The sequence below is a fragment of the Necator americanus genome, chromosome II, assembly GCF_031761385.1.
Source record: "Necator americanus strain Aroian chromosome II, whole genome shotgun sequence".
NCBI lineage: Eukaryota > Metazoa > Nematoda > Chromadorea > Rhabditida > Ancylostomatidae > Necator > Necator americanus.
The window spans coordinates 26,785,221-26,799,720 of record NC_087372.1 but is presented as its reverse complement, the minus strand read 5'-3'; the positions used below and the strand labels follow the sequence as shown (position 1 = coordinate 26,799,720).

The following is a 14,500-nucleotide window of genomic DNA, read 5'->3' as shown; positions in this document are numbered from 1 at the left end:
GTGATCTACGAAGTTTTTTCTTTTTTTTTTCAACGAAATAACGGCTTTATTGTTCCTAAACAATAGAATGAGAATATGAGAACAACTTCAATGAAAAGGAAGTTTTCTGTGTAACTCTGGTGTCCCATCTTGTCTTGAATTGTCTTCTCTGAAGACGTTTTTAAAGGCATCACCCCACCAATCTGAGGTGGTACGGATTTCAGGTGGAGTATTCGTATACGAGATCGTAGATTAAGGAAAGGGTGGGGGGTGATTCCGCCCATTTCTTCCAAATTACCGTAAAAAAACGGTCCGGAAGATGTGGCGCATGCACAAGGTTGGCGCGCTCCAATCGAACTCGTAGGAAATAGCGCTCCGGATCGCTCAAAGCCGTATCTTCCTAGCTGTTTTTACAGCAATTAAGAAATGGACGGAATCACCCCTTCTCCATAATCTACTATCCCGTATACGAATACTCCTCCTGAAATCCGTATCACCTCAGATTCGTGGGGTGATGCCTTTAAGGGAACATCATGAAGTTCTCACCAGTCCTCCACCATTCTGTACTTTGAACGAGAAAATTTAGTGGTATAGCAGAGTCAAGACGATTCGAAGCTTGGAGCAGTTGCGTAAACGGCTGCGCTTCTGCTAATTCTGTATGAATAATTTTGAGCAATCATTGAACGGAATTTCAACGCAATCCCTGAGAATGTTTCAACTGTTCCTCAAACATATCACTCACTAAGATCTTATACTTGAAAATAACTGCTTCGAAAAACAAAAATGACTACTCTAGTGACAGCTGTTTTTCAACTGTGTTCAGGTTACCAGCACAGTCGAAGACGATACCCTTCGGGATAAACAGAAGTGCAGAACATGCTGTTAAGCAGTCAGCACGGATACATTATCATCAACTTGCGGATCACTTTCGGTTAGTGTTAATTTCCATAGAATCCCTGCTTCATTTCACTTAGTCCAAAACTTCAAAATGAAAAAAAAATTTCAATAGTTCCTTCATTTTTATCCAATAAAACTACGTCAAATTGTGGATTTAGCCCGTACAATAACCAAACACTGAACAAGTCGACTACTTAGCTCTTACAGTACTTTTAAGTCTTAATCTTTTCATGTACAGATAAGCTTACGTCAGCATGCAGGCCATCTGGATCTCCCTTATTACTTCCACTTACCATTAATTTCTCTTAATCTTCATCAAGTTCCATTCCTAGTCGAGATCATCACTATCGCAGATGTTGCGCAGAAAAGCAAGTAAGTTGAAGTAACGGCGATTTGCCACAACTCAACCACACCATTTTTCGATTCTAGTGTTTCACATGAGCTCCGTAAGTTTATTAACTAGTATTTAAATCACAATCTCACCGATGCTGAGCAGCAACAGCATACAATCAACAACAGTTCCAATAATCAAACTATATTCTATCAACTACAAGCTACAGCAACTGAAGGAAGCTAAGACTGTTCGTTCTAGCATAAAACGATGACTATAACATTTTGTTTTAGAAAATACATATCGCAATTAAGAACACATACCACTTTGTATGTCTCTGAAATATCACATGACCTCTTATAAAAGTCAAAAAACAACAACTAAAAGAACGTTTGGCTTTAAACATACAACTTCCATAAAAAGAACACTGTCAGGAGAAACATCCGTCAAAGTTAACATAATAACCTATCGTGCAAACAACAGTCGCAAACAATAAACCCTCACTGCAACTATGATAAAGGCAGAATCTAGTAGAAAGACATTTGAAATTTAATAGGAAATTTTTTTAAAAAGTGGCTAGCTATCTTAAAGGATGTTCGAACACTCAACTTTAACCGAACTTCTCTTGACACGTGGTTCCTTGTCTAGAACCTTTCTCACCATGGGAATGGGTCTCTCAGCTAATCTTGATTGTGGAGAAGATGATATTTGAGGTGATGATGGATAGAGTTGTAGTCGGGAACTGAAATTTGTAGAAATTGTAGAGATGAAACCACAAACAAATTAAAACAACAGATAACGGTTACACTTAGCAAGGATTGACTCCTATGCTTACCGATTCAGTTTCATGTGACTGGACACTAGTTGATCAGTAACCAAGGCGGCCATTAGTGACAATTCTCCTGCTAATACCGTTGAACAAATCACTTCAGCCAAATGACGGGCATGCGCACCAGGCGTAGAGGGGGAAGGTCCAGCACACGACAGCATCTGAAAGTATTTCTCAGTCCAGGACTAGAATTATGGGAATTGTGACAAGATTCAGACATGTGTATGTAGTGCTTGTTAAAACACCTGTAGACATTCGTTTTGGGGACGTAGGATCGTTCCGCCACCAACCGTCCCAACTTCGACACACGGCATCGTGCAGCTCACATACAGGTTACCATCGGCAGTCTCTTCCATGCGCGTAGAACACATGGACGAAGAGACTACTTGAGCGGGGTCCTAAACGTCGGTTCAAAATACATCATGTTTGGGTGATTCAAAAGAAACTGTTCAGATCGGTTGAAAACATGGGTGAGTAGAATTGGAGTAGAAAGAAAACTTCAATTTCTCAATAATAGGTAATGATTAGTAATTCTAAGACGAATGATCTTATTACCTGGCCAGTAGCTAAAAATATGGCAGCGACCACATTTGCAGCATGTGCATTGTTTCCGCCAATACATACTGCTCTGTCGGATCCTGATTGGAGTTTAGACTGGAATGACCATTTATTTTATCGTGATAGCATAACAAATTCTTGTGATCACAGAGGAAAAATCCGCCATATAATTAACCATTCATGGGACGTTTTCTAGATCAGACGCCGCAAACCATACCTGCGCAGCTTCGGCCATTTGTTTTGGGGTGGTTTTGAAAACTGAAAGGACCACATTGGCTGGAAGAGTACAATCGGCAACTACGGAGCGACCACGTCCCTTGATCCTGAATTGCTATCGCTTACGACGTCACTCAACGCAACAAGTATCTTTCTCGAAAAGTTGTTGCAGAAAGTCGTGCAAACGAACCAGTTTATTGCCGCTGCTTTCTTATCAACACAGTAATTACCACTAAGCGCTACCAGTTGCATTCCGGGGAACTTTTGTTTCAAAAGATGCATAGACAACGAACATCCTCTGCAATTTAAAATTTTGTTTAGGACCGGTCACATTATTTATATATCAGTAAGGATTCTTTTACTTGGACACCATATTCATTCCCATCGCATCCCCGGTTAGTGCAACAAACCGGACGAATGCCAAATTACCATCCACAGCAACCTCGACGTTGCGTAACTGTGCGAACCTGCAGACAATATTTCACAATTGGCAACCTCTATCACGCACTTCTACACAGGAAAAACAAGAAATACCTGCTAGTTGACTCAAATTCAGCTTTAACCAGCGCAAAATTCTCATCAACTTCGAACCACCTTTTCAACTCACTGCAAAAAATTTATAAAAGATCAGCACCTCTAAGTGTAAAGAAAACGGTTAAACCCAGTATTAAAAGTGAAAAGTCGATTTTAACGGAACTCTAAGGAACTAACGCATAGTGTATTTATTGATTTTATTCACATTAGGGACTGGAAAAAATTCTGAAGGCAAGTAACATTTGGCAGTCCATAAAACAGGAGTCTGGTTCAGTCAAAGAATTGCACACACGTGCAAATGAAAACATAGTTCGAAGCGAAGAAAGACCTTGGCAACACTGCTCAAAGAAGACTCCAGGAAGAGAGAGAATCATTACAGGGATTTATTACAGGCTATCCGGAGAATCCACAACACTTATCTTTAATTTGTGTTGCACAGACTCGTACACTAGAAAAAAAAACATACACAGCTTCCTGAGCCGTTGCGAATTTCACAACAGGGGCACGAGTCATCCCTTCATCAAAAACGTTCGCTGTTACACCACCACTTCTCTGAATTGAAATGAAGTTCAATATTCAGAACCGCTTTCACAACTCTATAGTTGAAAGATCGTACTGTAATAGCACTGCAGCCCCGGTTCGTACTAGCCACAAGCGCGCCTTCTGTTGTGGCCATAGGTATGTAAAACTCCTTTCCATTTAATCGCAGCGGTCCAGCGACACCCAGCGGAATAGGCATGTAACCAATGACATTTTCACAACATGAGTTTGTCACCTAGGTAGGTAATGTTCGGACATGTAGTGGAACAGAAAACTACCCAAAAATACATACATATTTGTAATCGTAGTTTTGAAATGGTAACTGCTTCAATACTTCAGGAGCTACAAAAGATCTCCTAACAAATATAGCCGTCTCGGCAGTAAGGCGTGACTCTAGCTCACGACACTTGACGATCCCACGTTTGACCAGGCGAAGAGCATCCGAAGGCAAGACGGCTTTCCCTGTACAAAGACTGAGAGTGTAATCGAACCAAAACCTAGAAAGTCGAAACAGTTGATCGTACGTGACATTTACCTTCACTCCACTCTCGTGAAATCTGATCAAGCGACTTAGTTGCTGCTTCTGAATCCTGCTGCGTGTCTTCTTCGCACAGCGTTTGCGTCGTGGCATCACAAGTGAGTGGTGATTCATTGTCTAGAAAAGAGAACATAAGGGATAACTGATACATATGTTCCAAAGATGTTCGTAATCCAAAATTTTGAGTCGGTGTTGTTTAGTACTTAATGGATTTTCCAAATGAAACATAGCTTTCTCCTATCTTCCTACATTACTCATTTTCTTCTGTATTTGCTTCGTGTTTCCACATACTCTTTTATACTATACCAGAACAGCAAAGAAAAGTCAGCACTTTCGGGTCCGGACATCGCTTGATGAATACGAGCGAGAAATCAAAGATGTGCAACAAGGAAATTCTTCTCAAAACTGGCGTTTCTCAATCGTACTGAGAACATTAAAGGCATCACCCCACGAATCTAAGCTGGTACGGATTTCAGGTGGAGTATTCGTATACGGGATAGTAGATTATGGAGGGGATGTGATTCCGTTCATTTCTTCCTAATTGCCGTAAAAAACGGCCCGGAAGATGCGGCGCGTGCACAAGGCTGGCGCGCTCCAATCGAACTCGTGGTAAAAATAGTGCGCCGGAACGCCTTCCGGCCCGTTTTCAACGGCAATTAGGCAGAAATGAATTTCATCACCCTTCTCTCAATAATCTACGATCCCGTATACGAATACTCCACCGGAAATCCGTACCACCCTAGATTCGTGAGGTGATGCCTTTAACTGTTTCTGCGAATTCTCAAGCTAGACAAACGATCTTAACAAAGAGGAAAACCAATTAATACTTTCTACACTCGTACAATACGCAGCTGACTATCAGTTTTGCTTAAAGGCAGCATACCAACAAACTCGAAAATGTTACGGTGTGTAGATAACTGGTATGAGCGTGATCACGTTCAATTCTCCTAATCATGTTGAAAATACTGCATGGAAAACAGTCCGAGTTTTCTCACAAGGCATCCTGTAATGCGCTATCGTTGTGCTTGTGCCGCGTATGCGAAAGATCGAATGAAGATCCATGAGAGCATCTCGGTAGTCTACTTAAACAAAACAAAAAGAGGCTGCCGAAAGGACCGGTACGTGAGGAGGACCCTCAGGAAAGACGCGATATAGTGGGGAAATTACAGTAAAAGTACATCGTGGAGAAATTCGAGCTCAAAAGCCGTCTTCCTCGCAATTTTTCAAAACGATTCGGAAGGATTGAGCGCCTTCACGCCCATATCCGTAATCTACACCTCTAACACTACCTTTTCATGGAGAGCTCCTAACATAGTCAATTTCGTAAAATCGGGCATGTAACAGCACGGAAACGCTACCTTGGATGATTTTAACACTTGGACTCTTTTACGATTACGAAAAGATTACAAAAACAAAGAATGATGAACACGCATAGAAAAACAGATGTTATAACTCAGCTTCCTTCGCCCTAGACCAAGTAGAAGTAAAGTTTCCGAACTTAGATCTACAGATTTCTTATAATACTCTTAAAGGCATCACCCCTCGAATCGGAGGTGGTACGGGTTTCATGTGAGTTATGCCTATACGGGATCGTAGATTGTGAGGAAGAAAAAACGGCCCGAAGATGCGGTACGTGCTCAAGGCTGACGCGCTCCAATAGCACTCCTTGTGGAAAATAGCGCCCCGCAACGCTCAAAGTCGCATCTTCCGGGTCGTTTTTTACGGCAATTAGGAAAAATGGACGGAATCACCCTCTTACCGACAATCTACGACCACCTATAGCAATAATCTACCTGGAAACCGTACCACTCCAGATTCGTGGGATGCTGTCCTTAATAACATAACAAATCGACCCTGCGTACAGGGACAAGGTAACCAGAAATCGTGGAAAATTTGAGCAAAACAGATAGAAAAATAAAATAAAATAATATATATATATAATACGAAACCTGACTCTCACATAGTTTTGGAACCAAAAAAAAAGTGGAAAAATTAGATCTTCAGACACCACTGATATGAACACAGGTAACGAAATTCACAAAGGGAAGAAACGAAAACGAACGAAATATGCAGGGAAATAGCATCGCTATGAATGACACAAAACCCTCCTGGCATACTGTGAATCAAGCGAGCTTCCCTCCTTGTTTTCTGGATTCGAGAGTTATGCCACTGATCTATCAAAAAGTTCTTATTTGGAATGTATGAGCGTTGTTGGGGTTCTAAAATCACTTCTGCTCAAAGTAAGTAAAGTAGAGTGTATGCGAACATGAATCGTCACTGCGGCAATGAAAAATAGAGTGCAGGGCCTGTTTTGCGAAGGATGGAACGGGATAAGAAATTGTTCTTTACTTCATAAGCCAAAGAATAGAACCATTAAAAAGTTGTTGTCAATGCCTTTCTAGTAGATCTACTAGCGCTTCATTGACGAACAGTTTTCTCAGCGGAGACCACGAAACATTCGATTATATAGTCGGGTCAAAACGACATGAATCACGAGTGTGTTGCGGTGCATTTGCGTATGCGCTCGAAACGGCGCGGTATGGGCAGCAGTTGGAACCGAAGCGGGACCGTCTCAAACTGCAGCTATGGGTGGTGCCAGCAAGGATTTCACCACACTCCTAGCCGCTACGCTCCACCGGGGCGCCTTAGGAGAACAAGCCGCGTACACGATTGCGTGTACTTCATGTCGTTTTGACTCTAATATACCGTGAATGATAAAATAGAATAGTTACACAGGGATCACGAAAGGAGTACTAAAACTGGACGGGCAGTAATGACTACGGATGTGTGTGCGCATTTATTCGCCTTATCAAGGTAGATAAGAAGTGCAAGTATAAGCAAAACACAACCTATAAACAACAACAGAAAGCTCAACCTTTGCTACCTGAAGGCTCGAAGTCTAAGTCGCCGATCGAAAACCGAGGAACGCGCTTCTTCGGCTTTTGTGGACGGATTTTTTCGGCGATAAATCTACGTAAAAATAGTGAGGTATATCAAAATAAAGAAGGTAATGTGAATTTAGATAGAGCAACTCACCGTTCCACATCGTCCTTCCAAGATTCCGTAGTAATATCTAATGAGTCCAAAAAAATTCGAACCTCGCTCTCTTCTCCGTTTGTCATAGCGCTCATGGATTACACGATTAACATGACAATCTACAAAATAAAAAAAATCCTCCGAAGTACTATAAATTTCCTCAATTGAACACCATAGCAGCAGCGGTCGATAGCCGGCAAAAAAGTCATTCAACCGAGAATGCACTGCAGTGGATGAGAAATTTTCGCCAGAGTGTGATGGAAGATAAAAGGCAACACAGGGCAACAAAAAAGTTAATACCACAAGCATACATAGCTGCGGTTGCGCTGCTATCTGACGGAAGCAAAGGAATGAATGGATGAACTTTGGGGAGAAATGGGCTACAAATGCAAAGAACATTGAGGATTTCCAATATCCAGAAAAACACTCGAATATGCAGGCCCTATCACGTCGAGCACAAAACACAAAGATGCATAAGATTAATTAACGAAAACAAATGATGAATATTCAGCTCGGACTCTGTAGATCTGAGAAGTGAACTGAACGCTTTCAAAACGAAGTATATGACTAATTCCTAAGAAATTGATCGCCCATGACGTGAGACGGCGGCTGTGACCGCAATTGCAGAGACCGCCACATCATTCGTATAGCGTACGACAGGTGGGCTGTGCTGATCTTCCCAAGGAATACGTTTAGCGTAAGAACTGAAATATGCCATATAGATTAGCAATTTCTCGGGCAGGAAATCCAGTGGGTGATGTGACAGATACGGTCGTTTTTCGCCGTGTTCTTCTGGATGACCAATGTTGCTGCAATTCACTAAGCGTCACCGACGTTAGATTTTCCTTCCCATTGACTGAATTTGAGCCCTTTTTGGCTTTGATCTGACAACTACTGAAAGATTGATAAACTGTTTCTCTCATTCCTTGATTAAAGGCATCACCCCACGAATCTGAGGTGGTACGGATTTCAGGTGGAGTATTCGTATACGGGATGGGAGACTATGGAGGGAGGGAGGGGTGATTCCGTCCATTTCTTCCTAATTGCCGGAATTAGCAAGAAATGGACGGAATCACCTCCTTCTCCGTAGTCTCCCATCCCGTATACGAATACTCCACCTGAAATCTGCACCACCTCAGATTCGTGGTATGCTGCCTTTAACCGGGTTAAAGTCGAAGGCAGAAGTCGATTTTGCAAACTCGTGCCAGTTTGAGAACCGAAGTCTTTCCCGTTCACAGTACGCCCTTTTCTCAGTCACAAAGTTTCAGTCTTTTCAAATCGGCTGACTAGGAGATCTTCGCGGGAAAACGAATCCTGAACGGTGTTGAGAGTTAATAAACTATCGTCTCCAGCGAAAATATCTTTGGAAGAAAAACTTTGTTCTGAGAATCGTAGCCTAATTAGTATTCTGCTGCGTGGGTTCCCAGTTACTGTTATATTGTTATTAATCGTTTTCTTCCATTTTTGAATTGAACTGCCGTGCTGGGACTTTTCCTGTCTTTAATGATGTGATGCTCCTCGATAGCGTTACATTGCAACCGTTTTCTTGAGGAAGTTGCAAGGGTGCCCGCCCGATGGAGTCTGAACCATACTGGCTGGCCTAAGTGCTCGCTTGTGCCGGAAGCAACTTTGTGAAAACTGTTACGCATCGGATGGTTGATCACATCCTGCTGTATTTCTACATATTCTTCACTCCTTGTTTGGTATTAGGTTGTAAACTTTCGAGAAGCACTTTTTTTCAAGATTTTGCTAAGAAATTTTCCAGAAGCCTCTGGATTTATGGGGAGTTTTTTTATTGAACCTTATTTTAAATTTAAATAATATGTATTCCGTTTTTACACCTGCCCCCATTGTTAATACCGTTTTGAAACGCCGCCTACAAGTTGTAGTTGGTGTGTTGTAGAACGTATGGCAGGGGTTTTTTGTTTTGCACTCCACCCCTCCGCCGCTCTTTCTACCGTCCGCAGCTTTATTTGCTCGTGTCCATCCCCGCCGCCCGCGGTGCATCTCCTCACCTATCCATTTTTCAAAATGGTTACGGTTGCCCTAATGGTTTCTTGGCCTCCAAATCCTACTCGTTAAATCCTATATTTTTTAAAAACGTAAAAACAGAGCAGCTAAAAGGCTTCTAAATTATTTATCTCGTATTCGATTTCATTGGTATTCCCTTAAATTATGGAACTTAAACCACGTGACCTCCGACCGCTTGGACTTTAGGAGTTTCGACAAGGACGTTCCGCTGCCATGGCCCTTCGCAATATTTGTTTAGTAGTGGGTGGAAATGTCGTTGCTTATTCCACTGTGGGACATTGGTTCAGGAAGTTCATCGAGGTATCTATGAGCTTGACGACCAACCTTAACCCCCTCCCTACGCACAATTAAAATTGATTTGGTTAGATTGAAAGCCGCTATTGAAGCCGATCCTTCTCGCACCACTCGTCTTTCAGATCTTGCAACCGAGTTCCAATATTCACATACCATAATTGCCCAACATCTTCATGAATTGGGAAAGACACAAAAGTATGGCCGAATGAATTCTGCCCCATGAATTGTCACCTGGTCAACATAGAGCGAAAATCACTGAGTGTACGATTTTACTAGGTTACAAACGGAAATTCGACTGGCTGAAGAACTTGGTTACTGCGGATGAGATGTGGGTGATGTACGCAAATCAGAAGCCCAGAATCAGAAACCAAAGTCTGAATTGCACCCCAAGACGGTAATGCTTAGTGTATGCTGGAGATGTTCTGGAATTATCCATTGGGAGCTACGAGCTGAAGTCACTTTGAAGCAGTCACTTTTGAACTATATTGTCCACAACTGGATCGTGTGGCAAGCAAACTCAACGGCAAACAAGACAGTATATTTTCTACTCGACAACCCCAAGACTCATGTCGCCAAAATCACAAGCCAAAAAATCTTGAAGTCTTCTTGGACCTTTGTCCTTCATCCAGCCTACTCTCCGGATATGGCTCCTACAGACAACCATTTGCTCCTGTCGCTTCAGAATCATAAAAGGATAAAGGATAAAGTTTCTGGCGTTAATCAATCCGCTTGGGATACGCCCCCACCTTCACTTCAATCCAGAATCGTTTGAGGTTTGCGAACGTGTAACTGGCCTATACAATGACTTGCGGTGGCTAGCCGATGTACCAAGTCAGTGTTTTTATCCTCCTAGACAAGTTTGATACCAATTTATCAACTCCGAAGGGGTGAAAGGCTTGGTGAGCACTAGGGCGGATACGAACCTCCGATCGATCGTGCAAGAAGCGGAAACTCTAACCGTTATACTACACCCGCCCTTCAGAATCATGCGGAAGGAAAAAACTTCGACAACTTGGACCATCTCGAAATGGAAGTTGAGAAATTTCTTCATGAGTAAATCATCAAACTTGTACGTACATGGTATAAAACTATTACCAACAAAATGGCAACGCATAATCGACAACAAAGCTTCACCATATCTTAATTATATTCTGTTTGGAAGAAATAAATAAAAAAAAAATAGAAATAAAAATGTGTGAAAAATGCTTCTCGAATGTTTGCAACCTAATAATTTCCCCACTTAACGAAGATATTTGGGGATTACTCTAGCGAACATCCGACGACACGCAATAATTCGTCCCAACTATTCAGTCGCCGCACGTTAATGAACCGTTAACTCAACTCAACTTCCAACTTCATCTAGTTCCAATTTCTCTCAACATGCTAAGATTATCTAATAGGATTTTATGCCTGTTTCACGAATTTAATGCTGGTAATAAGAAGTTCCTGGTGCGAGTATAGCGCAGTCGGCTAGAGGTTCTGCTGCCTGCACAATCGATCGGAGGTTCGAATCATCCGTGGTGCTCACCAAGCCTTTCACCTCTCCGGAGTCGATAAATTGGCATCAGCCTTGTCTGAAAGGATAAAAACATTGACTTGACTTATCGGCAAGCCACCGCAGGTCATTGTAGAGGTCAGTTACACTTCCGTAAACCTCAAACGATTCTGAATTGAAATGAACGTGGTGGCGCATCCCAAGCGGATTGGTCAACGTCAGATAGTTTATCCCTTATCCTTTATCCATGCAGATGAGATGCATTATTCATCATTAATTGCGAGTGTGGCAAGTTTTCTTTTTCCTTTAATAAGAAGCTCCATCGTTTACTGTAGTCCAGTACTTGCTTTCTTGCAACAGCTTCGATACCGTACCGTTTTTTTCTACTCTTTCCTTTAATTTTTCCATTCATGCATTTTTTGGTAGTGGTAGGGTATTTGAATGAGATGAAGAAATCGTTCTTCGAAGCTTATTTAACGAAGCAGTTTTTTTTTTCTAGTTTATGGCTGTGGACGTTAAAAGACGACGGTAAAAGGATTCGCTGTGGCTGCACGATCATTCGTTGATTCTAGACCGCCTTAGTGCCTAGCAAACATTTCATGCATCCGTGGTCGAAACGTTGTTGGCAGACTTACTTGGGGGGATAAAAACGCTGAATTGATTAATCAAGTAATCTCCAAGTCCTCTCTTCTTGAAACCTCATTTGATAGTGTATTTATGTTTTCTTGTTATGCCAACGAGATTTAGGTGAAACTTTTTTATTGGCCTGACGTTTCGACAAACTCGTCTTTTTCAAAGGTCTGAAAATGGTTCGAGGTCTTTGATACCATGCATATCCCATCAAACTCCTCCTCTCTCCTCGCCAACAATCGATTTTGTTCCAAGTATACCACGCAAGACCTTAAAAGGAAAACAACTGACCAGTTTCACCTACTAGCGGGGTTGGTAAACCACCGCGTTCTTAAAGATTGTCACCAAGGCGAATGAAATCTACGCACTGTGCAGTATCCTTAAGTACTGGTGTGTGGATAACGTTAAGGAACTGCATGTGGGACAATCCTATAGCTCACAGAGTGTTACGAACGGCAAGAAGTCATTGGTAATTGATAAGCACTCATTTTTGTTATTCATGGACGGATTCCTGACGGAAATCCAGAATGCTTGCAATGCCTTCCTAGCAGATATTTCTTTCTCGTGCGCTAATATTGTGCATTTTATTTCAAACTCATTTCCGTCATGCTTATCATTTTTTTGGTGCCCCAACGGTGTCATCGAACTCCCTCGCCTTTTACCAGCCAAATATTCCTTGATACGCACGTTCAGCATTCTTCCAGTTTCTCCAATATAAATGGCGTTTCACGTTAGGCATTCTATTTGGTAAATAACTCCAATGTTCGCGCAATCACCGGCCTCACCGAATGGACAAACCACGCAACATTCTGACACGCATTGCCTATCGTAGAATCTATTGCGAACTAACTGTCGCTTGATGCTGTCGTTCGGGATGTTCACCAACACAACACAACACAGGAATCCGTCCATGAATAACAAAAATGAGTGCTTACCAATTACAAATGACTTCTTGCCGTTCGTAACACTCTGTGAGCTATAAGATTGTCCCACAAGCAGTTCCTTAACGTTATCCACGCACCAGTACTTAAGGATACTGCACAGTGCGTAGATCTCATTCGCCTTGGTGACAATCTTTAAGAACGCGGTGGTTTACCAACCCCGCTAGTAGGTGAAACTGGTCAGTTGTTTTCCTTTTAAGATCTTGCGTGGTATACTTGGAACAATATCGATTGTTGGCGAGGAGAGAGAGGAGTTTGATGGGATATGCATGGTATCAAAGACCTCGAACCATTTTCAGGCCTTTGAAAAAAACGAGTTTGTCGAAACGTCAGGCCAATAAAAAAGTTTCACCTAAACCTCGTTGGCATAACAAGAAAACATAATCAAGTAATTTCCGCAAGTCACTATAGACCAGACACGCGTTTTTGAGCCTTTGTGAATTGAAGTGAATGCGTTGGCGCATCCCAAACAAATCGTTATTCTTTATTAGTGCGCCATTATCTTCAAACTCTACACTCGACGAAGAAATCCATAATAAACATTGAAAATGCACTTTGCGTAATAAAAATATATTAGAGGTACCCATAAGTAATCAGTTATTTCAGTGACAAAAAAAAAACGAATTTGCTTACATTTGATTTTATCTTTAGTCGATTATGTAATCTCCCTCTTTGTCTAGGACCTTCTGCCATCCTGCCATCTTTCTCTCCTCTGTTCAAAAAATTTCGTTTCCTCTGAAGAAAAATATGATTCTAGGTGAACATGCACTTCATCGACATTTTTGAAATTTTTAATCCCTTAGGGAATGTTCCCTTGATCGGAATAATTGAAAATTAGGTGGTATGTCTGGAGAATATGGGAATGTGGTGAAATGCCCAGTTTAGCTGCCTTATTTTTTCGTGGGTTAATTTTGCTGTGTGCGGCCTGACGGTGTAGAGCTGCAGTAAGTGCGGAACACATATGCCCTCCTTGTAAACCTTTCCAATTTCTTGAAAATGTCTTTGGACTGTTGACCAAGTGGCCTAAAGGGTGTTTGCTAATTCCTAAGTACTCAACTTTGGATCAGTTCCCACCACTGATTTTAAAGCGTCATTATCAAACTCGACAGGGCGTCCACTTCGATCGTTGTCAGAAAACTCGGACTCACCGATGAAAAATTTTCCAAAAAGCGTTGACACTTGTTGACTTCCAATACGTCTCCATACACATCACAAATTTTCTTCGTTGCACCGGCGCATTAACACCCGATCGAAGATGAAAGAGCACGCGATGACGTGAGTGTTCTTCAGATGGTTGATTGTCCGCCATTCTACAACGTTATAATAAAAGCGTTTGAATTTGGTTGTCAGAAAAGTGAAGCCTACGAGTTGCAGTGTTGCCATATAAAGCACGTCTTTATGCATTCACGCGCTGAACTAGATGCTCTGCCCTGAAGCAAATATTCCACACTTATAATAATTGATTACGTATGGGTATAATTTTGAAACAGATCCCACATTCTTCTCTTGGTGGATTTAATGCGGACCATTCATATCAAGGAATGTAGTGCGGATAGAACAGTTTGATACTGCGAGCATGACATGACTGCAGAAATCTCAGAGGTTTTCAGATGCAACGAAGAGCTGGGATTACGAGCATTTTTAACATTTT

At 41.8% G+C, this 14,500-nt stretch overlaps 1 protein-coding gene across 3 annotated transcripts; it reads right to left on the bottom strand.

The window, feature by feature from the left end:
• Positions 1-1,792: 1,792 nt before the first annotated feature.
• Positions 1,793-7,544, bottom strand: RB195_019595 (uncharacterized protein; the record flags this gene model as incomplete). Of its 3 annotated transcripts, none has more annotated exons than XM_064187517.1 (15): positions 1,793-1,949; positions 2,043-2,197; positions 2,282-2,434; positions 2,592-2,690; positions 2,812-2,917; positions 3,001-3,108; positions 3,173-3,277; positions 3,345-3,416; positions 3,811-3,896; positions 3,961-4,119; positions 4,177-4,226; positions 4,287-4,346; positions 4,420-4,539; positions 7,298-7,392; positions 7,459-7,544. In XM_064187517.1, the coding sequence occupies 15 exons, from the start codon at positions 7,542-7,544 to the stop codon at positions 1,793-1,795; spliced, it is 1,611 nt and encodes a 536-aa protein (XP_064043397.1). The 3 variants fall into 3 exon arrangements, with proteins under 3 accessions (XP_064043397.1, XP_064043399.1, XP_064043398.1); XM_064187518.1 differs by having other exon boundaries at positions 7,307-7,392; XM_064187516.1 differs by having other exon boundaries at positions 4,177-4,346; positions 7,307-7,392.
• Positions 7,545-14,500: the final 6,956 nt, after the last annotated feature.